The 26,073-nt window shown below is 39.1% G+C and overlaps 1 protein-coding gene across 3 annotated transcripts; it reads right to left on the bottom strand.

The window, feature by feature from the left end:
- Window positions 1-201: 201 nt before the first annotated feature.
- On the bottom strand, window positions 202-24,957 carry LOC122656261 (phosphoglucomutase-like). Of its 3 annotated transcripts, none has more exons than XM_043850741.1 (18): window positions 24,855-24,957; window positions 23,604-23,828; window positions 23,292-23,358; window positions 21,138-21,321; window positions 8,469-8,521; window positions 8,154-8,242; window positions 7,300-7,536; window positions 6,866-6,930; window positions 3,561-3,621; window positions 3,347-3,464; window positions 3,194-3,275; window positions 3,024-3,096; window positions 2,875-2,936; window positions 2,069-2,164; window positions 1,812-1,966; window positions 1,638-1,734; window positions 712-789; window positions 202-625 (listed from the first exon to the last, which is right to left on the bottom strand). In XM_043850741.1, the coding sequence occupies exons 1-18, from the start codon at window positions 24,859-24,861 to the stop codon at window positions 518-520; spliced, it is 1,857 nt and encodes a 618-aa protein (XP_043706676.1). In that variant the 5' UTR covers window positions 24,862-24,957; the 3' UTR covers window positions 202-517. The 3 variants fall into 3 exon arrangements, with proteins under 3 accessions (XP_043706676.1, XP_043706677.1, XP_043706678.1); XM_043850742.1 differs by having other exon boundaries at window positions 3,561-3,615; window positions 6,860-6,930; XM_043850743.1 differs by lacking the exon at window positions 23,604-23,828.
- Window positions 24,958-26,073: the final 1,116 nt, after the last annotated feature.

Here is a 26,073-nt window from a genome sequence, read left to right on the forward strand (position 1 = left end):
TTATATAAACAGGGCCTGACTGATCGATTTATTCATTCAAGCATTCTCTACATCTCTCTTTTAACAATAGCAATTCTTCTCATTCTTTTCTGCAGTTCTACAATAGGATTCCTTCCATTCTTCCCTGTTAGTTATTCTTGTACCAGTTATCCCCAATCCCCACTCCCTCTCTCAATAAATAAATAAATAAAGCACATATACGAGTGTGGACAATGAAAGTTCGAGTAAAATAGGAAGGTAAAATAGCACAACAAAGAAAAGTTGCAATATCTTGTGAATCTTCTGCTGAAAGTATAGGGAATTTGTTATTTTCTAGTTGTCTCTTGAACTCTAAGACAGACTAGCTCAAAGTGAAGGCTACTTTGATGTGATCTCATAAGCAAGAGTATCAAAAACTAACTGGAATCTCTGAAGCACTTCAACATCACCAATACTTGTCCAAAGGAAACATCCCAGGGGAAGCATGGGAACACAGTAGGGAGCTGACAGGCAACTACACTATTTAAAGCTCTTGGATTTAAACTTGGACAAACTTATCCAGGGCAGATGTGTCCAAAGCTGAGAACTCTTTTACAGCAGCAAGCACAGCAAGTCCAAGCTTCATAGCATCCTCTTTGCTTGGAGCCTGCAATATTTGTCATTCTGTGGCTCAACAGATGTTCTATCATGTAATAGCTGGCAGTCTTCAGACCCCATAAGAGTAGAATTTACCTCGATGTTGAGTGGCAAAACAGGGTCATGAAGAGAGAGTCTAAGAAGGAACCACCCGCCGTAGCCAGAGACCCGAACCTGTTTACACAAAATGTGAGATATAAGTAAGGATGCAATTATGTGATTCTCTTGACCCATAAACAGAATTCTTATAACTGCCCTATCTTGCTTAATGTTTTCTTTATAGAAAAGCCTACACCAAGTTTTTTTTTCCCTGTAGAATATAAGAAAATATATAATTGTATTTGTTTTATATGTAGAAGATGGAAGGTATATAAGAGTTTTACAGTCGTATCCACTATTTTGTCCAAAATCTGTAAAACAATGTAGGAGAAGAAAATATTTCACCTACCTTAATTTACTACCAGGCATTTTACATTAAGGAAAAAGAATTCACAGCAATGAACAGAAATTAAAAAGGCTCCGTACTGTCATTTAAAATGGAGTTTGAATTCACACATATGTCACATGCACCAGCACTTCCTGAACTACATTTATATATTTTTGACTTCCAATCAACTGAGACAATGAATATGACCAACCACCTCATGATATGTGAGTGTTCATCATACAGCCATGTATAAATTCCAAGTTTCCAACTGATGTTCTTGAACACCCCACTTACCGGGAGGGCGGTCTCAAGACTACATTAAACCTTCCAGTCACAACTGCTACTGAGTTGAGCTCATTCAGCCCATATATGTGTTCAAGCTGAACTGAACTTAATTTCTTTCTGTTTTCTTTTCATTTTCATTTCAAACAGAGATATAAGTAATTATTTTCCCGAAATATAGACTATTCGGGAGTTGATAACTTAACATAGACTCTCAGATCTAACCCCCCCCCCCCTCCCCCAACCACCCCCAAAGATTAAAAACAAAAAAGGATTCACAGAAAATGATATTTTGCTCTATGTTGTAGCTTACTCCCTCATAATTAACAGGTGCCTTAAGAAGCTTTGGATTTGAACAGGTTGTGTTCTCCAAGTGTTTCAGAACCGTTTCTCCATATTCCCGGAAAGATCTGAAATGAAAAATTTTAAATGAATCCACAATATAAAAGAGCTATCTAGTGAAAAAGAGGGTGATCATCAAGCATACCGTCCTTTGAGATCTGAATGGTTCTGATCTATCTTTAGTCGAATTTCATCTGCAAAAGCTGCTTCCTCCAAACCCTCTACTAGATCAGTAAGAACTTTGCTGCCATTACCTGTTCCAGAAACTCTGGCTGAAGCAAGTTTATTTAGGAGTTTGACCTGTAACGAAAACCACAGAGAAAATAAAAAGAAAAATAAGGATAATAAGGTTTGTAAAATGGGAAAAAAACCTTCATGTAGATTGTAAGGATCAGTTCCTACCATAAGGTATGCACCGTCATCAAGCCAAAAGTTCTCCTTGAGGGCCCCATGGCCACTGGTTTCAATAGCCAGATGTGATTCCTCACCAAGAGAGTTCTGTCAACATTGTTTTAGCTTCAGTAAGGGATGGAGAAAAAAAAGGGGGTACTAGACTTCACTCTAGTTCTGTCAACCTGTTCCTACTTCGCTTTTTTGTAGTACCATCAGGCACACCATGACTTCACTCTAAAAATCCCAGAGCACCATTTTCCACTCTCACATCCTTTGATGTGGGATCCTAGTCATGCTTTTAAGTTGTTAAAGATTTAAAGCACAGGAAAGCAGGCCCTCCCTCCACCTCAGGAGAAAAAATCCCTATCCAGCAGGTGTCTTCTAACTGGATACCAAACCACATATCCTTCATTACCTCCAAGCATCAGGCAAACCAAGACCTCCTTGTGTTCTACAACCTATACATACATGCGTATTTCCACCAAGCTATTCTAGTTTTGAAACACCTTACTTGAGGACCAGCCCCAATCTGTAGACTATTATTCAAGGACTTTTGGTCAAAAAGCAAAGTAGCAAACCTCTATTTTCATCCATTTCTCATATCATTTACAATATAAAAAATTCAAATATTCAGAAGCTTAGAAAAACAGAGTTGAGAAGCAGTCATAAAATACAAGAGAACCATAAATAAAAGACAGAATGAAAAAGGAATAAACCTTCCCAGGAAAATGAAATAAAACATGTTTGCAGTAAGAAACAGTCTAGAGCTCATGCATGAGTTGTAAAATGCAATTGGTGTAAAATAAAAATCTCACCAAGCGAATTCCTTCATCGATGACATTTTTGTATCCTCTTTTGAACCGGTGGTGTTTTCCTCCTACAGAAATTATAATTGATGAGAACAAAAACATAATCCATCAAAAAAAAAAAAAAAAAGAAATATTTTTATATTTCAGTTCCTCACCAAGTTTCTTTTCAATAAATGTAGTTAACCCATCTGACGTCACGCTGTCTGTGACAATAGTTGTTCCCGGATGCTACATTTGAACACAATAGAATAAAATATTATTAAACATTCTGACAAGACTTAAATGTCATTGTCACCAAGACAGATGCATCAGGGAGAAATCTTACTTCCTCAAGAACAATGGCAGATATCAAAGCAATTAGGCGGTTGCGGTTGAATTCACAGCCTGAAGAATCCACAGCAGCAGATCTAAAGGAAACAGTTTTTCAGTAATACCTTATATGGATTAGATGCAACACATGAGCAGTAGAAACAATCACCTGTCGACATCTGTATCAAAAATGATGCCCAAATCAGCCTTGTTATTAAGAACTGCTTGGGTTATGGCTCTCATTGCTGCTTTATCCTCTGGGTTAGGAATGTGATTTGGAAATAAACCTGATGCCAAAGTCAACTTTTCAGATATGACACATACAAAAAAATAAATTAAATAAAAAAATGATGGCTTATCAGAAGTAAAAATTTAGAAATTACCATCTGGCTCTAGAAACTGACTACCAGTAGTAATAGCTCCTAGAGGTTCAAGAACCTTTCCCTGATAAAAGTAAAATAGATGAGCCATAGTTAAATGTATAGCAAAAGGTTCAACATCCATGCAATTTACAGACATGGTACATGTTAGCCTAACAAGCAGATGATATCCATTCAAACTTTTTCACGTGGTAGTCAAATAAGAAATTCATGCAGTAGTTTCATGAATGTCTAAAGGGACCACTTATTTATGGAAGTATAAATTCTTCATTTAACTTGGACTGCTATACAAGAAGATATCTGCTTTTTTGGTGGATATTTTAATAGGTTCAATGCAAACATTTACATATTCCAGGTTATACAATAGCCAAACACAGGCTTTCTAAATGCTGACCAAAATCACCAATGAACATTCATAGAACAAAAGAGGCCAACAAGATCCTGATATGCTAGAAAAGGGGAATCAAAACATGTTCCACAAGACAATCACTTCTAAATTGCTATGTATCATATGATCTCATTGAGGTTAAACGTGAATCTCAAAAAAAGCTTTCACAGTTTTCAACAGGTGCAGGATAGGGAGTAAGGCGTATGGAAGGTTTAAATGCAGGGTATGCATATCCGAAAATTGGATTCAATGTGTTGATGAATTGAACCAGCATATCCAAGATCCCAAACGGACTTAAACCAAAATGCGTAGGATATGATTCATGACCTTCAAAACTAGGGTCTAGAGGGTAATAAGGTTAGTTGCAAAAGAATTTCAAAAAGAAAGAAAAATTAATAATAATAAACAAAGGAATGACACTTATGGGTTTGAAGTATTCACATTTGTTAATAACTCTAAACAACAACTGAGCTGTATCCCAACTAAATGGGTTTGGCTACATGGATCCTTGCAAAGACAAAATAATAAAAATAATAGTAAAAAAAAAAGAGCACAACAACATCGACATCAACTCAGCAATAACCCACCTAAATGGACAGAATGAACATGGACTCTTAATCATGTTTCTAGGCCATTCAACTCAAACAACTCCTCATATTCACTAAATCCTCAACTTCAGATCTCAACATGAAACAAGCCGTGAGTCCACCAAAGCTCCAGCCCATTAGCAGTGACAATAGGCTACCACAATATAGAAGTCCAAGAACTAATCCAAAACTTTGAGAGGATGCCTTCTGTAATGATATGAGAACCTGAAACCAGTACTTATGAGAGGAAAGAAGAAGAAGGAACAAAGAGAGAGATTATGATGGAGAAAAAGGGGGGAATCCTAGAGCTACGATAGGATTCAGAATAGTCCCTAATGTGGCCTAGGTCCACCACTTATATTGCTATTATTAGGAGTCCTACTAAAAGACAATTAAAACCAAAGACAACTGAAGTAAATAACAATGACTTGACATAAACTATGACCCAACGTAGATTCCAATTCTCAACTTAATACAAACTCTCCATAGTAAACCCTCATGCATATATATATATATATATATATATATCCCATACCCAGTTTGGAACAGCCACTAAGAAATGTAAGCATAAACGTCTTAATGAACATAACGCCAAGTTGATTGCATGAGTTAACAAATGAAGAAGAGATCAGTTTCTGCATAACAACATTCCTCACAAAACAACAGTTGACCTCAATATGTTTGATCCACTTATGGAAAATCCAATTACTTGCAATATAGATCGCAGCTTGATTATCACAATACATCTCCATAGGCTTAGTGACTGAGAATTCCAACTCCTAAATGAGAGATTTCAGCCACATCATTTCAGCTAAAGTATGTGCCATAGCCTGATACTCAGCTTCTGCACTCGACCAAGCCATTGTAGTCTGCTTCCTACTCCTCCAGGTAACAAGATTTCCACCAACAGACGTACAGTATCCAGTAGTAGATATGTCATCACCGTTCAATAATAATCCAACAATAGAGAACTGATAGAACCAGTAAATGGCAACGCTGGCCAGCAAACAACAGCCCAACAAAGATCAAGGTAAACACTCTCTGATGGTTCCCCAAGATTGGAGAGAGAGAGCAGATCATTAGGGGATACAAACCCCACAATATCACAGTAATCTGACAACGAAATAAAAAACCAGCAGCAAAAATCCAATTCTGAAATCATAAACCCAGAATTTGGGAGATTTCAGACAACAGAAAATCCAGGTGTCGGATTGACACCAAATTCTACCATATTCTGGTCGAAAGTCACTTCTGAAGGGACATATCAGCCCTAAAATATTGGCCAGATCAGATGGACAGATTCCCAGAGAAGGGAATCTCGATCTGGCCAAAAACCCTTGAAAAACAGGGAACCGTAGGGTGCTGTAATTAGGTCTTTAATCAGTAAACTAAAGTATAAATTAATACCAGTAGAGGGTAACCTTAAGGTATCACTGCTGCAAGTATCCACCACTGCAATATCCCTCATGTAACTGACATATCTGAGGTAGATTCATCTTCCAAGTAGATTTATTACAAAGTGGAAGAACAACAACATATGGAGAGAACCTAGTTTCTCTTCATATAGCTACCAACTAAGGTTCCATAGAGCAGATATGGCAGCATAGGTTGCTGCAACCAGAAGGGGAAAACCTTGAGAGAACTTCAAAACAGAGGAGAATAGGGACTGGTTAAGAGAGCTCTGATACCATGTAACGATATAAGAACCTGAAACCAGTACTTACGAGAGGAAGGAAGAAGAAGAAGAAGAAGAAGAAGGGGGGGGGGAGAATCCTAGCACCACAATAGGATTCAGAATAGTCCCCACCATGGCCTAGTCCACCACTTATATTGCTATTATAAGAATTTAAGAGTCCTAAAAGACAAATCACAAGCAAAGACAACTAAAGTAAATAACAATTCACTTTAACTATGACTCGATATAGACTTCCACTCTCAAGTTAACACACTCCAACGTTACAATATTTAACACTTTCAGCCTTCCAAAACTGCTTCGCCACGGATGAAATTTTTTAGGCAACTTATAATTTATTGGTGCTCATAGAACTAAAACAATGTAGGCACCTCATGGGGACCTGCAACTAAGTTTTTAGGCCCACGGGGTTGGATAGTGAGAAAAGGTCTTACCAAGAAACTTTTAATGAATATTTTAGCACTATGAAATGATTTCATGTAACCGACCTTATTTAGTGGGGATTAGGCTGAGTTGAGGGAGTTATGAAATGATTTCATGTGATTGTGTATGTATAGACCCATCAGTCTAAGAGTTCGTTTTGACTGCTAAGATAAGAAATATTTTATTTACTTAAGAATAAGATAAGAAATACACTTACAGCAAAAAAACCTCCTGCTCCATTCCCCGCATCAACAACTATATGAAAACCCTCCAATGGCTTATCTGAGCGTAGAAATAAAGAATAATTATGAGCACAATGAAGACAAGATCATAAAAAACCTAGATAACTAAAGAGGATATTAACAGATGATATGAACATACTAAGCGATAAAAACAAGGAAAAGAGCTATCAAGCAATAATAGATTAACCCAAACCACACAGTTTACTGCCTGGATTGAATGGTTTGACAAAAGACCAGATGATTCAAATGTCTTTCCAGGTTTCTAAACACTTTAGGTTCAATAGCTAAACAGAACCAAAGACATGCTCAGGCAATGGACTGACCCAACTAGGTCGATCCAGGTTAAAAACAACTGTTAATTACTTCTAATGCTTGAATCGCTTTACTACATCTATCAGAAAAATATTACCGATATTCCCTGCAGCTTTGCGAACTGCCTTTACAAGGTCAGAAGTGTAAACAGACATGTAGTCCACCCTTTTTATGGATGCAGAAGCTGACTGTTCAGAGGCTCTCAAACCTTCAGCTGAAAATTTATCATATATACTTGCAGCACGCTCCAAGATATCAGTAATGTCACCTTTCCCCAGTCCTCCAGAGTTTGTGAAAAACTTAAACCCATTTCTGTTGTATGGAAGATGACTAGCTGTTTGCAGAAATACATCTCAGTTATACAAATCTTGATTGATCAATCCCACAGTAAAAAAAATCCTTTGAAAAGCCATAGAATGAAGAAATTATAAAAATGGGTAAGCCAAGTGATAACTGATCATTTCATAATAAAGAATTATGTCTAATGTAGAGAATCATGATTAGTAGCAAGGTACTAAAACTCGGGTCTTGGTACCAACTCGGCTCTTGGAAAAACCGAGACGAGTCGAGATCTAGCCGAGTTGGTGCATTTTTTTTTTCCAACTCGAAGCCTCAACTTTGGGTCAACCCAAGATCTGGACCCGAGATCCGAGATCTCGCCGAGATATGTCGAGTTCTGTCGAGTTAGGTGAGGTATTGAAGTGGTAGGTGGGTTAAAGATATAGATCGAAACCGAGATCCGAGATCTCGCCGAGATATTGCACTTTTGAGACTCGCAGGCAGTATCGTCTCGGCTTTTCCAAAAACCAAGAAACTTGGCGAGATCTCGGCGAGATCTCGTGAGTTCTCGAACTATGTTTAGTGGAAAGTTCTGATCAAGAATGCCATATTATTAAGCACCCAATCCTCTTACAATATGCTACTGAAACCAATAAAGATGCTGCAAGATACCTGTTATCATTATGGATCCATCAACCGGACATAAAAAGTCATCATTTTCCGTAATTGTGCTGTTAAACATTGCAGGTGTAGATGCTAACCTACAGACAGAAGAAGCAAATACCCAGGGTCCAGTTATAATGAGTAACAGGCAAGAGCAGAAGTATGCTTGAAAATGGCATCAATACGTACCAGAGAGAGAGAGACAGATAAGTCATATCGCTTGTAAATCACTTAGCAATTATACCACTTGTGATCGCTTAAAAAGACATGACAAATGAACAGTATCCAAAACAGATGACGAATAATTATGCAATTACCACTTACCCATACTGAATAGCATCCAGGCCAGCACGAGTAATTCCTCGAGAAACTGCATCCTGAAATTGGACCATCAAACTTTTAGAAATCTTAAATTAAAAGAAGTAGTTAATAAGTTAATAAGTTCATAATTAACTCAATTTATTGCATCTAGTCTTATTATCCCATAGCTCCAAGCCTCCAACCACGAGAACTAGAGAGAGAAACAGCTCTTTCTCAAAATCAAATCAATTTCTATTTCCCAATGTCATAAATTGTATCACTTGCATGTATGTATACTACTTTCCTACTTATAGGAAAACAAAAAACTTAGAAACTAACAACTAAAAGACACATACTTCTGCTATTCTGACCAACTAAAACCCAAACTTAGAAATTAAATACATAACCTTCACTATATAGACTAAAAAAAAGCCCTTAACCTTTAGCTCTATGGAGATTGGAGAATCAAACTCCCCTAAACATCCCAAGCTGTCCCACATCCACAACTGATGTACCTTGGAGACTCAAAGTCGAGTATACATGGAAAGAGATCTCGGTCGAAACCAATTGAAACCACCAAGATATTTCGGTTTCGCAAGAAACCAAGACGAGTTAAGGTGGGAGTTTGAAAAGTACAGGGTTTCGATTGGTTTCGACTGGTTTTGACCTGTTTCGACATGTTTCGATCATATTTTGCTAGTTTCGACCTGAATACCTATATAAGTGTCACTTATCCCCCTCAAAACTTGAAGAAACCTGGTTGGAAACCAGGACAGACACTTATGTATGCCAAATATCAATTAAGTAAATGGTTTTATATTTTGTTATTTCATTTACTTAAGATATTATTTATAAATAAGCAAATACCCACCTATTTGAATCCAATAAAAAATAGTTAAAAAATCAAATTCCAAAAAGATAAAAAGTCAACCCCCCAGTTCAAGAACAAAAACTGGATTTTCGGCGGTAAGTGAAATTTTCAACTTTCTAATGCTGGGGTTTTTCTTAAATCTAATCCATAAATCTTAATATGGAAAACATTGCTAAAAACCAAAAGTGTTGTTAAATATTCATTTGTTTTGATGTCTAAAAAAATATTTTCATTCAGAGTGATTTTAAATAACATTCACGCACACCAAATTAAGTTTGATTAAAACATAACTCCTTCAATATAAAGACAATTCTACCCTTGCACCCATTTACAGCGCTCCCCTCAAGTTGATGCATAGATATTACACATGCCCAACTTGGAAACAATAGAATGAAAAATCCTACCACTAAGTCCCTTAGTAAATACATCAGCCAACTGATCATGAGAAGGGACAAAGGGAACACAAATGAAACTAGACTCCAACTTCTCCTTGATGAAGTGAAGGTCAATCTCTACGTGTTTAGTCCTATCATGCTGAAGTGCATTATGGGCAATGCTGATGGTGGATTTGCTATCACAGTAGAGCATCATAGGAAAAGAGAAACAAGAACAGCAAAACCAAGTAGAAGCCCACGGAGCCATAAAAGCTTACAAATGCCATGTGCCATAGCACGAAACTCTGCTTCAACACTAGAATGAGCCACAACAGCCTGCTTCTTACTTCTCCAAGTAACAAGATTACCACCCTCAAAGGTGTCATAACCTGTGGTAGACTGAAGATCATCAAGAGAGCCAGCCCAATCAGCATTAGTAAAAACCTCAACTCAAATATGATGATAAGCAAAAGAATCCCATGGCCTGGAGCAGACTTCAGGTAACGGAGAATATGATGAACCATAGTTGTCAAGGCGCCACCCAGGTGTCCAGGCGGATTTCTAGGTGCCTAGGCAGCTGCTGCCTTATTGTAGGGTGCCTTGCACTGGTTTAATTGGTACTGAACTAGGTTAGTAGGTTCTGGCACTTATTTATGCCAAATATCATTTAAGTAAATGATTTCATTTAGTTAAGATATTATTCATAAATAAGCAAATACCCCCTATTTGAATCCAATAAAAATAGTTAAAAATCAAATTCCAAAAGGATAAAAAGTCAACCCCCCCCCCCCCCCGGTTCAAAAACAAAAATTAGATTTTTTGTAGTAGGTGAAAATTTCAACTTTCTAATGCTGGGCTTTTTCTCAAATCTCTCCATAAATCTTAATATGATAAAACATTGCTAAAAAACAAAAGTGTGGTAAAATATTCATTTGTTTTAATATCTAAAAAATATTTTCATAAATGCGATTTTGATAGCATTTGCGCACACCAAATAAAGTTTGACTGGAACATAATTCCTTCAGTATAAATCAGATTTAAGCAATCTTGGATTTGTTGGAAAGCTGGTTTTGTGCTCTATCTAATACAAAGTCTCATGTAAAAATAAAATCATTTGATGAATCAAATTTCTTAGAGAACAAGAACATTTCCTCTGAATCGAGAGCAGGTTAATTACTTATTGATAAGATCATATATTCTAAGAACCATATAAACCAAATGTGAGACTAGGTATACCTGAAAATGACCAATTCCAATAACATATAAACCAAATGTATGTTTTGATTGTTTCAAACTTCCAACAGCTTGCTTCTTCAGTTCTATTGTCTTCTATTTCTATGTTGATTTTTGATGATATAAGGTACCCCTCACCAAAAAAAAAATAATATTAGAAAAGAGGGGAAATAAAAAATAACATTTGGGCGCCTTGGTTGCCTAAGCAATAGGCACCCCTCCACCGCCTTAGGTCGCCTTGCCGCCTTGACAACTATGCGATGAACTGCATCTACTGACTGACTAAGCTGATCGCATAAATAATGTCTGGACGGGTATAAGCAAGATAAATCAACCGGCCAACCAAGCGCTGATATCTTCCCTTATCTACAGGCTCACCTTCTTTGCTCAAGAAATGAACATTTGCATCAATAGAAGCATCAGCCGGTTTGCAGCCTAAAAGTCCTGTCTCGGATAGGAGATCAGGAGTGTACTTCGCCTGAGACAAGAAGATACCATGGGCAGATCTTGCCACCTCAAAGCCAAGAAAATAATGAAGCTGTCCTTAGTTTTTTATTGCAAATTCAGTACCCAAGTAACTCTTGAGGCAAGCAATCTCATCAACATCATCACCGGTGACAACAATATCATCGACATAAACAATCAAAACAACAATCTTACCAGCAGATCGCTTGATGAACAGTATGTGCAAGGTTTAAAGTATCGGTATTGGGTATCGTATTGGTCGGGTGATTTTAAGAGATGTATTGTATCGTATCATGTCGTATCGTTTCGAAGATACGTATCGAAAAATACATATACGCATAAAACTGATCAAAATACACATGGAAATACACTTTTGGAACAAAAAACAACATAAATAAGCAATACATAATAAGTGTCATGCATAAAACCTAAAATGGTGAATCATCTATAGCCATGAAGAGTATTGGATGATGCAAAGGATGATGTTGTAGCACTCTTTGATTTGTTTTTTTAGTTTAAGAGTGTGAAAAACCAAGATTAAATGCAAGATTTTAGACTCTTGGTTGAGAGTTTTCCTTCATTTTTTCGTTAGATAAGGAGTTGTATCGAGTCTGAGTGAAAGTGGCTTTTTTATGGAATGTATCGATGGTATTGGCACGTATCGGTATGTATCGGTGCGTATCGGTATGCATCGGTAATGTATCGGTATGTATCAAGCCGTATCGACCAATACGTATCGATACATATCGATACGTATTAAACCACCCATAGAACTAGGCCTGTAAACGGATCGGATTCGGCTAGGATACAGATCGGATGTAATCAGATTCGGATATTTCCTGGTCGAATACGGATACCTCTAAACGGATTCGGATGGATTCGGATGCGAATCGAATTCGGATTTTCGACCATCCGTTTACACCTCTGCCTTGTGTAACCCGAACCTTCCTCCCCCTAGTGGATACAATTCACTCTCAATCCATAGTTTTAGATCATGATTCTCTTTTCCTCATATTCTAGAACCTGTTGAATCTCCAAAAACCCTCAAGATCGTTATTTATTTAATTTTTTATAATTAAGTATTCGGATTCGGATTTTTATCGGAGTATTCGGATTTTTCTCCGGATATCTCTAATCGAATATGGATGCCCCTAAACGGATACGGATGCATATCGAATTCGGATTTTCGGTTATCCATTTACAGCCCTACATAAAACCCTTTACTGGACGTATCGATGGTATCGATACGTATCGGTCGTATCGTATCGTATCGGCCCGTATCGGGCGATACATTTAAACCATAGTATGCAGCGTTTTCTCTATGAAAGACACAGAAATCCCTCTTTTCTCTATGAAAGTAATTTTCCAAGATTTTTTTATCTCCTTCGAACCCTAGCTCCACCACCGCGGTTCTTGCATTGCATCGGCTCTGTGCATCGATTCAAGCATCGGTGCACGGTACAGTGGTGGCATTAGTAGTATCATTAAGAGCAGGAGCATCATAAGCATCAGTAGCAGTAGCAGGCGAAGGAGTTTTACACCGTTTTTACCTATGTTCGGTTTCTTCTCTTCTCCACAGTTACCCCTTTATTTTTTTTACCTACGAATTTAAGTTTGGGCTATGGATCCTCCTCCTCCTCCTCCTCCTAGTTGGCCTGACCTAACACAATACCTACTAGCTTTTCATTATACATTAATCCAGAACGCATTCGATGAGCTTGTGGACACAGTAGATGCCTTTGCCCACTGTGTGGACGGCTACTTCCAAGATATGAACAACAGGTTAGATCGTATCCAGGATGGGATAAGAAATAGCAATAGAAGGCTATTCAACTCCGTGTCTCACCGTGATGATGCGATAGATTGGCTTGTCAACGACCATACCATACTGATGGAGACGTATCAGTATGTATCGTATCGGTATCGACTGATACCGATACATATCGATTGTATCGTATCGTATTGGTCGATACTTTAAACCATGAGTGTGTGGTTAGCATTACTTTGAGTGTAACCAACAAACACCATAGCCCTATGAAACCTCCAAACCAGGCCCGAGGTGACTGCTTCAATCCATATAAGGCACGTTTCAGCTTGCACACCTTTCTCTGAGTCTTAGGAGAATCAAAACCCGGGGGGGCATCCATACATACCTCCTCTTGAATTTCCCCATGAAGAAAGGCATTTTTAACATCCAATTGTTGTAGGTCCCACCCCATATTCACAACTATGGATAGAAGAACATGGATAGTATTAAGCTTAGCTACTGGAGCAAAGGTCTCCTTGTAATCTATCCCATATGTCTATGTGAAGACCTTGGCAACAAGTCTTGCTTTATACCAGCCAACCGTACCATCAACCTTCTGCTTCATTGTGAAGACCCACTTACAACCAACATTTTTCTTACGTGGAGGATGAATAACAAGATCCCACGTATCATTTTTCTTCAGAGTCGGCATCTCTTCCATTCCACCATAGCTGCCTTCCATTATGACTCCTTAAAAGCATCATGCAAGTTCTTGGGAAAAGAAACAGATGAAAGGGAAGACACAAAAGTGAAGGAGGAAGAAGAAAGGGAATCATAACAAACAACTTAAGCAATAGGATGATTAGTGCAAGACCGAGTACCTTTGCGGACAACAATAGGTAAATCAAGTGTGGGATCAACTAAAGAGTCAACAACAGGAGAGGAAGAACAATTACCTTCCAAAGTAAGACCCATATCAGGATTGAGGGGCGGCAGTTGATTAGGTAGGGTAGGTACAATGGGCTGTTTCTGCTGCTTTCGAACATCGACACGCATCTCTGGTCTAGGTCGAGTAGTATCCTGAGCAATCTCCCCTTGAGTGGAATGATCTGGAGGATCTGGAACTAACAGTGGCAGCAGAGGCGACTCATCTTCCAGAGAAATAGAAGGCTCCCCTTGAAGAGGAGTTGTAGAGTAGTAGGCCATGGTCTCACGAAATATCACATCCATGGTCACAAACTAACGACGGGTAGGAGGATGGTAACATTTGTGGCCCTTTTGGGTGGCTAGTACCCGAAAAAAATGCAGCGGAGACCATCGGGATCAAGTTTCCCATGGGGATGATGATTATGAGCATAGCAGATGCAGCCGAAGACCTTAGCAAGTACGGGAAATGCAGAGGCCTCTTATAGGACATCAAGAGGAGAACTAAAATCAAGCACACAAAATGGCATCCCATTAATGAGGAAGGCTATTATCATCACTACATTACTCCAAAATTGAGGAGGGACATGCATTTCGAACATAAGAGAGCAAGCAACCTCTAATAGATGCCGATTTTTCCTTTCTGCAACCCCATTCTGACCAGGAGTGTCAACACAACTAGTTTGATGTAGGATCCCATAGGTAGCAAGGTAAAACTGAAAAGAACTCTCCATGTATTCTCGACTATTGTCACTGTGAAGTATCTTAATTGTGGCAGTGAACTAGGTCTGAACCATACAATGGAAGTGTTGGAAGCAGGAAAAAACTTCGCCCTTGATCCGCATAAAATAAAATCCAAGTAGTTCTAGAATGACAATCAATAAAAGTGATAAACCAACGGAAGCCTATAATAGCAATACAACGAGAAGGGCCCCAAATATCAGAATGTATTAAAGAAAAAATAGTATTACTTTTATTATTTGAACTAGAAAAAGCTGATCGAGTTTGTTTGGCCAAAACACAAGCCTCACAGAAAAAATCACTCGATTTATAATGCGAGCTAATGTTCCTAAAGGGGGATGACCCAAACACCTATGCCATTGAAGTAGGTCCGAATGGGCAGGAGACACCGTCTGAAGAGCCTGACTAGAGACTAGAGAAGAGTCTTCATCAAGTAGATACAGACTATTTTGCACCCTACCAGAGCCAATCGTTGCCCCTGTCACCAGATCCTGAAAAACACAATGAGAAGAAAAAAAGGTAACTTTGCAATTGAGATTGACTACTAATGGACAAAAGGTTAGTAGAAAAATTGGGAACATGTAAAATAGAGGAAAGAGATAAAGAGGGAGAACACTTGATGGAACCCTTTCCAGAGATAGGGGAGAGGGACCCATCAACCACTCGAACCCCGTCTTTACCAGAACATGGAGAATATTGGAAAAATAGGTTAGACGAACTAGTCCTGTGATCAGACAGAGTGTTCAACGGACATACCAAGACCGACAAAATGAATACCTAAACTGGCACTGTGAGGAGCAGCAAGGGCAGCAATGGAAGCAGATGAAGCAGGTGCTGGCTGATCCATACGAGAGAAGACGCTTGAAGGTAGTAAGCTCATCTGGAGACAAAGAGGAACCGGGTGCAGCAGGAGCAGGTGTAGGGAGAGCAAGTAATGTAGTCCTAGGTAGGGGTAATCCCACTAGGAGCCAGGGTAATGGGGTCACATATAAGGGCTGGCCGATTGGGTTAGGGTTCAGAAATCTAGGTCAAAACTAGGGTTAGGGTTGGACAATGGCAATGGGGTTTATGGGGTTTTAATGTGCAGGTCTAGGGTGCTTTTAGGGCATATAAATAATAGGAGTTGGAAAGGTTTTAAAATTCTGCAATTCTGGACAGAATTGTGTTGCAGGTTTTGGGTTTTAATGGAGTGAAGGAATGGCGGGGATAGAGTGGGAGTTATGGGCTGGGTTTAGGATCGAGTGTGGGGAGAGGTGTGGGGGTTGTGTACTGGAAGTATGGTTTTCGAAATTGATGGTCAGATCTGTAGTTATGAGGGAGTCCTAGTTAAAGTAGGAATTGCCGGTTTAATGGAGATTAGGGTTTGATGGATGGAAGGGGGGTGTGGATTAGGTCTAATGAAAGGGGACTGGCTAGGCAGAAGAAGGTTTAAAACAAAGTGCAGGTTAAACTTACTGAATTGCAGAAAACAATGGCAGCAGATTGATATCTTGAAGAGACCTCCTGATCTTCACGATGCAAGGAATCGCAGGAGTCCACCCACCCTATACCACCTTGAGATCCACAAGGATATACACTCACAAGGAGCAGCAGCAATAACAGCAAGGCTAAGAAGCATAAATTTTTAATAATGAACTGTGGGGGAGCCTCCCACAAATTGCTGTATTTATAATAGGGGGCTGATCCATCAATCAGCCAATCAGTCCTATTCAGAGTAGGAGTTGTAGTCCTAACTCTGAGTCCTAATGACAATATGATCAGAGTAGGAATTGTAGTCCTAGCTCTGAATCCTAGTTACAATGTGAACAGATCTTATAATCTAACTTAAAAAAAAAACAAATCCTCCTTTAGAAATTGTGGAGGGGGTTAAGACAATAAAAGGTCAAATGACCATTATACCCTTACTAAAGTACTGAAAAAAAAACTAAGTATGGAAAAAGGGAAAAGGCTCCAACGAAAAACACAACAGCAGCCATATCATGGCTTCTTCTTCTTCCCAGTGATTGGACCTGCATCAGCTCTCCCCAGCTTAGAAACATTCATCTCCGATGAATGGGTGAAGGCCATATAGCGATCATACAGCTCCGGATCAAGCTTCTTGAAGTCATCCGCATGGATCCAAGTACTGTCCTGGCGTGGGCGACCTTTCCATTTGACAAGGAAAGAATGGTAACCGGCGCCTTGTCGAGTGGTCTTGTGCATGTCGTGAAGAACCTCCTCGATCACATCTTCAGTAGGGGACCTGAGTTGGGGCAGTCTCAACATGTGGCCCGAATCACCATCATTTGAATGATGCCCCGTGTACAAGTAAAGATCAGCCACGTTGAATACATTGCTTATGCCCATATCAGCAGGCAACTCGAGAACATAAGCATTGGGTCCAATACGTTTCAGCACCTTGTATGGACCCATCTTCCTCAGATGGAGTTTGCTATTGACACCCGGTTGTGTCTCTCTGGGTTCACCCGGACCATGACCATGTCTCCAGGTTTGAACTCAACAAACCGGCGATGCTTATCAGCAGTGGCCTTGTAGTGATCAGTACTGAGTGCTATCTTCCTTCGAATATCAGCGTGCACTTCGGTGATATGGCGGAGGAACTCATTTGCTTCCACACTTACCTGAGCTTGAGGGGGTAAAGGAATAAGATCAATAGGACAGTGGGGGTAATCCCACTAGGAGCCAGGGTATGGGGTCACACACAAGGGCATCAACAGGTCTGACTGTCTTAGTCTGATTGGTCTAGGTCGAGTTGAAGCGACCATGACCACGGCCAAAACCATCTGCAAGCCGACCACAATATTCCTTGGTGTAACGCTCCTTGCCACAGTATTCACACTTCACAGAAGCCTTCTTAGATGAGGAACCACTAGTCCGTGAGGGAGGGCTCACCATGGGGCTGGTTACCAAAAAAAAGAGCTGATCGCTCTGGAGTTACCGATGTAGGCTGTGGAAGCATAATAGAACGGAGGCTATCCTCCAGTTGGATCATAGAATAAGCTTGTTCTACAATAGGAAAAGGATCACGACTAAGCACTTGTGCATGAAGCTGATCATACTCAATATTAAGGCCTGCCAAGAAGTCATAAACTCGAAGTTTGCCCTCACGTTTCTTGAAATTGGCTGCGTCAACTGTTGTGGTAGCTTGAAACTCTTCATAAAAATCCAACTCCTGCCACAGGCTTCATAACTCAGCATAGTATTGTGACAGAGTAAGTTCTTTTGTTTCAGTTCATGGACTTTCGTGCGGAGTTCATAGACATGGGCATCGTTCCCAACTTGGGAGTATGAATCTTGGGTAGCTTTCCAAATCTTGGCAGCCGAATCAAGAAGAAGATAGCCCTGGGCAATTTATGGTTGCATGGAATTGATAAGAAAAGCCATAACAGAGGAATTCTCACATTCCCATTTATCAAGGGTTGCACCAACAGAAACAGGCTTCACGGAATCTCTAGTAAGATACCCATAAAATCCACAAGAGCGAATAGAATTAAAGCATGTACGTGACCACATCAAATAATTTGTGTCATTCAATTTAACAGAACACATTGGAAAGGAAAAATAATTTTTTGAGGAGAAACATTCATCCCAGTAGATGTAGAAGAGATCTCAAATGTCCTTGGCATAATAGAGCGTGTGGCTTTTAATCACAAGGGAGACAAAGTTGTAGGAGTCACCAAAAAAAAAATCGAACAAGCAAGGATTTGCCCTGAAAAGGTGATGAAACTTCTGAAGAAAAGCAGGGATTACCCTGAGAAATCTCCATAAGAGGATGAAGAATTAATTCACAAACCAATCCCATGAAGAACAACCAAAAAAATTGGAGCAGCTTGTTAATTCACGAACCAATCTCATGAAGAACAACCAAAAATATTGGAGCAGCTCGTTTAATGCATCACGGCAGAGCTGATCGAACCAAGGAGGGAAAAAAAAGAGGTGCCCTCGGTGGCTCTGGCTTAAAAGAGAGCCACCGAGGGTGGTGGTGATGGTGGTGCTACCTCTCGCCGACTCTCGGTGACGCTAGAAGAGGAGAGAGAGCCAGGGATAACTCGAGAGGGAAGCAGGTGGTGATTGGTGGAGGAAAGGCTAGATGGAGTAGTGCTCGGTGGTGGCGGTAATGGGGAAAAACGAAAAAGAGAGAGAGAGAAACCAATAAACCAATTAGGGTTGGAAGATCCCACTCTGATACGTTCAAGATTGGGAAAATTATGACTTGTGTCTAATGTGATACAGGCCCACTTTATTTATAATATGGAGGAGAATATTTTAGAATGAATACAAGACCAAATTACCCCTATAAAACAATAAGACAATTCTACTCTTGTACCCATTTACAACACGATTTAATTGATAAACCAGCACTAACAACGAAATCGAAACAGAGAGAGAAAATTCCAGCAATAGGAGAAAACATATAGAATCAAATCAAATAATCAGATCAGGCTATAAACTTGATCGAATTCTCTTTTTAGAGGGTCTGAACCTTGCTGAAAATCTCAGCTTGATCCAATGGCTGGATCAGAAATTATGGAGGATTCCTAGAGACACTAGGACAATCAAATCTGTCAAACTACAATTCAGATGCATGATCAGATTACAAAATGCCAATTAAAACTTGATGTATGATATTAAAATCAAACGAAACCGATCAATGTATGAGGGGTATCAACTTCAGCATTCAAACCAGCAAACCCAATCCTACTCAAAGTAGGACTATACCAAACAGCAACAGAATCAGGGTCTGGAAACAGCAACATTGATTGAAGATTTCTGAAATCAGAGTTTACTCAAAGTTAGGAATCATAGGAGCTAACTGGACAGAATTGCAGAAATTATATGGACAGAATAGTACCTTAATGAATGACAAATAAAGAACAATGGCACCTGGGCTTCTTACCGCAAGTTGTTGACTTAATTCACACCAATCAAACCTTGATTCACACAAGGAAAAAGCACTCCATGCAGGCAACGCAACAGGTTTTATTAAAACATCAAATCTTGGGCTATGGGAGCACCCTTGTCTTTATTTATAAAAGCTATAAAGCAGTGTATGAATCTAGCTAGGAAACCCCCAAGCCAATTCCTATTACAACTCACCATTCCTTTTTAAAGTCTAAATAGTCCAAGTAGTCTTTAAAAAACAGGAAGTGGACCCAACTTAAAACACTTAAAGACAATAAACAAAATATCTAACTTAAACTGAACTGATTAAACCACCAGTTCGACAGGGACAGACTTAAAACAACTTAAAACAAAGTGGACCTGAGCCTTTAAAATAGGCTGGGCCACGCTAAGCCTGCCATTTCTTGGAAAAAAAATGGTAGAAGGATAGTTTCCAACTTATAATAAATATGATCACTTTGCGGCATATCTCGAGCATTAATAATAACCACTCCATATAATTTATTTTAGTTTGACATTATGATTCCTAACTTAACATTTACTCAACTGCTCAAGTCTCACCTACCAAAGACACATCACCAGCAAACAGCATACACCGCAGGACATCATACTTCATATGTCCAATAGTGTATTACATTCACTGATGATATAGTTTTGGTTGATGATTCTATAGAAGGTTAGTTTCCAACTTAGAAATTAATAATTAAGACAGTGGACATATAGAAATGCCTTCCTTTATTTGAAAGAACCTAAAATGTCAGAGTTTTGGACTGGAACCCTAGAGCTTAGTTTTGAAGTTGAAAGAACCATAGTTCATAATGTCACCTTTGTCAGCTAGAGGCAGCAAATGGGCAATTCGAGCTCAGATGAAAACTGTTCCCTCCTTGCAAGCCTAGTTTCTACAACTTAAACAGCTCTCATTCCTTGCACATATACAAATACAGAAGAAATATCTCCAATTTGCAGCCAAATGGAACATTAGGCAAAAGGTTAGCAGTTGGCAATAGTAACACGATCCAGGAGAGACAGCATCATATGCAACTTGTTTCCTTCTAAGAACCAATAAAATATTAAACTACAAGAGTATCTTCAACCCGAAGGTGAATTTCATCTAAAAATGAAACATTAGAGGATATTTTTGGCATTGACATGTCCACGCAACTAATTAGCCCTTCACTGATATATTTTGTTTTTCATTAAGCCCCAGTTAAAGGTGGAAACAGTGATGACCCTTCAGTTTCAGAAACACTACAAGTCTACAACTAATACAAGCGGTGTAAGGAGGCAACTCAGGAAAAACAAAAAAGTGAAAGGAAGGACAGACCATGTGAAGCATTGCATGAATTACCTGGAGTATGAACATCAAAAACTACCAAATCAAATGATCCCAATATATCATCTCAATTTTGATGTTCATTACATAAGTACAAAACTACCTGTAGTTTTTGTGCAGAAATCCGTGAATCATGGCCAATTGAGACTTTCAAACGCCTAGATGCATCTGCTCTCTTTTTGTCTAATAACCACGCAGAAAAGGCAGCAGCTATTGCTTCTGTAACTGCCTCGGTGACGTTAACAGGTTCTCCTTCAACACCAGCAACAGCAACACCTCGAATATCGCTTCATGAAAGAATATTAGTTGTTAAAATCAATGAAATGCTCATTCCAATAAATTATGAGTCTTATTAAACTAAATCAGCACTCATCAATGACCCAAATATCAGTATTTTTGGCTCTACACAGAACTACCACACACCCTTAAAGTGGTGACTTACAAATAAAGTATGCACTGCAACAACTATTAGTAGAAAAGATCAATAGTTCATGGCCATATGACACACTTCTTGTCATCAACATGTTATTTTCATCGATGGCAATACCACAATCTGATGCATGAACGACAACCACGTCATTTCTAACACCCCCCCCCCAACACACACACATACACAAAATAAAAAACCAACAACTACAAAAAATGATGCCCCATTGAATGGTAATGCCCTTTGTTTAAACTTCTTTTTTAATCATCACCCATTTCCTTTGAAACGAGGCATGCCAAAAAGCAACAGAAACGACAAAAGCAAGAAAACATAAACTCTGATGCAATGAATCCACTAAAGCTTCCCTCAGTACCAAAAGTATACGACTGAAGCAATGTTGCCATAGATATTTTCATTCCAATCCATTATACAATATAACTACCCACAGCATTAGTACTTTCATCAGTTACTGCTGTTGCAGTACCTATTATATCCTTTGTTTTACCACTAACGTAGAATTTGATTGGCATCTAGAATATCTTTTCTCTTTAGATATTAATTATTACAACAGGTTTAATCATAAAACTTGAAAAAGAGATTGTAATTAATAAACAAACCAAAAAAAGAAAAGAAAATTGAATAACAGTATAAAGATCACGGGAAAAATTAATAGAACTAAATGAACAGAGGGAAGAAACACGTATAACATTTATATTTTGATAACAAGAAGACCTATCGCTGTTATAACTGAGAATGGTAAAAGTAGCCCCCAAGAAATAGCAGATAAAATTCTCCGTAAACATAATTTTTTTTTTGGTAGGCAGCATCAAAATCGAGAACAACTGCTAGAACTTGACTTGTTAAGTATGGATGAGAATATAGAAGTTTCTTCTTCTTCGTGAATCTGAGTAATCTATGACCAAAACAACTAGTAAGACAATGTAAGACAATCAGCAAGCACCCAAAATGTAGAATGGTGGCTTCAAATCCCCAAGCGAAAAAAGAAAAAGAAAAAGAAATTAATTATTGCATAGCATGAGAATATTTTAATCAATCATGTTTTCAACTGACCTGGATAAGACAAGTCTAGGGGCTCAAAAACCAACCAATGGAACCCGATTATAAAAAATAAAAAAAAAATTGCATCCTTCAGGGACAGGAATAACTATGGCTGCCAACAAAGCATTATATTAACAGATATGCATACAATTCCTTCCTGCGAGGATACATACTTAGAAGTTTTGGGCTAAATCCAGCCCATGGTGAGACTTAGGATTTCGTTCATTATGTTAAGTTCATGATTATGCAGACCTAAGTACCTGACCTAAAAGCAGGGAACCTAAAAAAGCTGGCTAAGCTCAACATACCTAAGTTTGCCAACAGCTCTCTGAGTACTTAGTGAATGATATTTACCGTATGATAAGTACCAAACTCACCCATTAAGCTGCTCTCCATCTCCCCAATCAAAATGCGAAGATGAGATAGATGACATGTTCACAGGCATCACTAAACATCAAAGGTATGAAAAACACTAGAATCATCTATTGAATAGGTTTACTAGAAATTCAAAAGAATACTGGCAAGCAAATTATAATTAAAAAAAAGGGGAGGGTTGGGCACTCCGCTCGCTTTCCTGGAGCTAGCGGCTGTGCCCAATGGAGAGGGTGGGAAGGGGAGGGCAGAGGGGTCATTTCCATAGGGGATGGGAGAGAGACAGACTCAGGCTGGGTACACCGCTGGAGTATCCAGCCTTTACCCTTTAAAAAAAAAAAAGAAGATAAAAATAACAAGCTGCACTCAACCAAATGCATAGAAGGCATAAGCCAGTACCTTCCATTCTGAAGTTTTCGGAAATCAACCTTTTCAAATGACGGTATTGTGCTGGTAGATGAAACAGCTGCAACATAAAATCCCAATTAGTGAAAGAAATAAGCTGGCTTGTGAACAACTGCATGATATAGGTTAAAATGATTGCTACTTCTCCCTGACCAAAGTTGCTTTGAAAACATAACCAAAGAGACACTAGTGAGAGCAACAGAATGGGAAAATGGTCCATATTGCAGTTGCCAGGAACTGCATAATTTCAAGGGTTAACAGAATTAAACCACACACTAGAGATCAACCTCGGAGTCTAGAACAGACCGTTGCAATAGACACTTCTTCGGTTCTCAGGACCATTCTGGTATTTTGCCAAGGAGTGCAACTGCATGGGCAACATGCCAGCCCATGCCAATTTCCCTCCTTGAAAGCAAGGTGAATAATACTTTTTTGGGGTGAAACAGTCCCTGCGATATTGGGAGTCCAACTGCCTATTCCTTTGGCAACATTGTGCCAGAAAAACATTTTGGGCAACCTTCCCTGATATTGCTGCATACAAATTTGCAAACTATCAGCTCTATAGTTCATGTGAGCTTAATGACATATTTGAAATGAAACTCTGTGATTGCTTTTCAATGGTTTGTGTTTTTCCCTGAATGTATTGAAAAAAAAAAAAACAATTACATCATGTTACATTAAGTAGAACTGAACATCCATGAGATGTGAAAATATAGTAGTAGTGGTAATGTATTTAATCCAATCCTACATCAGCTGCATAAGGGAAGAGTTTGATCAACTTGGAACCATATACTGTGACTGCATCCTCGGTACTTATTACTGATGAACATAAGAAATCGTCATTCAGTGGACATATTTTTGTCTAGCTAATGTCAAATGATGACACTTCGACTACTGCATTACTTTTTTTATCTCCATTGTGCTAAAGCGTTTTTACCCCTCTCCCCTTTTGGTTTGCTCTTAATTCCACTGTGTATGGAAACATATAACTGTTCCAAAGAAAACCCTATGAAGTCAGCACTCTATCATCAAGTATATGTAAGACAAACAAACCGAAATTTCATAAGTTGCCATTTAGTTTATAAGAGTAACTTAGCAGATAGAACAGGGGAAATTACCTCTCATGAAATTGAAACCAATACATCAAGACCCCGTGTACTGAAAATGGAAGATGGGAAATTGGGAGCAGCAATTGTGATGATAGAGAACAAATCTATCTAGAACCATAAATAGATAGTATTACAAATATCTCCAGCGGGCTTAAGGCGCTTTGAACAGCTTCAAGCATTTCAGAACTCCAGAGGGAAGCATCTTTAAGGTCTAATCAACCTCTTGTCCCACTCAGATCGAGTTCAAATTATCAAGGTTTTTATGATCATTCAATAAAATTGGAACGAAACATCCAATACAGCTAGTACCCAATAATGAAATTTTCTTGATGCATCATCTAAACAAGAATATATGTAACAAATAGATCGAAGGATGGCAAATCATAATAGTAAGTTCAAAACTATATAAAACGACACGGCAAGATCAAATAAGCGAGAAGGCTTTTACCTGCCATTTGAATAATGGAAATTTGAAAACACGGGATTTGAGACTGCGTGCACAGGCGAATCGAGTCCGAGGGAGAAGAAATGGATGAGCAGATTTTCGATTAAAGCACGATGATTTAATCGTGTGTGCTGTGTGTGCGTGTGTGTGTTGTACACTGGCACCTACGTGGAGTTCAGATCCGTACATACGCTTCATGTGGCAACACATTTCCCTTTTGCTGCCATAATTACCCCTCTTTTCACGGCTAGGCCCCATTTACCCGCACCATCATGTTGTGGGATCATTATCACCCTCCAATTCCCCTACAATCCTTCACATGGGAGCTGAAATGACCATTTACTTACCCACTATCTGGACACTTACTTACCCACTGTCTGGTGTCCAGGCAGTGGGTAAGTAAGTGGTCATTTCAGCTCCCATGTGAGGGATTGTAGGGGAATTGGAGGGTGTCAGAATTGTAAGAGATAAAAATTCCCATGTTGTGCGACCATCGAGTTTTTTTTTTTTTTGGTGGAACAAAAATTTATTGGAAAGGACGTGTTACAGCCGAGGCTTCCAAATCACAGATGGTTAGCCAGGGAGTGGAATGAGGCCAAATTGTCTTAGACTTGATGCAAATATGAGGTTGGCCTTATTCCCATCATTTAGGATTCCCCAACTTTGAATCCAAAGATGAAACTTTGCATTTTAGATTGGGCAATAATGTAGGACATAGGGCTCCCAAACCACACAGCTTGAGCAAAAGTACATTGAAGCACAATGCTATCAGTGGACTCTGAGGGAGCACCGCATCTACGGCAAGAGTAATCAATAGGGATGTTTCGGTGATGCAAGGCTACACCCGAAGCCAAGCCATTTGCACAAGCACGCCACATGAAGATTCTTATCTTGGGAAAAGTTGGACATGCCCAGATACGATTCCAAACTATGTCATGGACCTGGGTCCAGAGCGGAATAGTGGAAGAGGAAGCTCTATCTCTCATCTTATCAGCAACCACATTCGAGAGAAGATGATAGGCAGATCGAATTGAGAACATCCCATTGTTAGCAGCTCCCCAAACCAGTGTGTCGACATGAGGGAAAAGACAAAGCTAAATCTGAAGAATTTCCTTAGCATCTGAAGGGTGAAAGAACGTGCTTAAAAGCTCCCTATTCCAGGACCTCTCCTCCTGATTGATAATATCAGAGACCAAGGTACGGTTGCAATTCTCTGGTCTCG

This window comes from Telopea speciosissima, chromosome 3 (assembly GCF_018873765.1).
Source record: "Telopea speciosissima isolate NSW1024214 ecotype Mountain lineage chromosome 3, Tspe_v1, whole genome shotgun sequence".
NCBI lineage: Eukaryota > Viridiplantae > Streptophyta > Magnoliopsida > Proteales > Proteaceae > Telopea > Telopea speciosissima.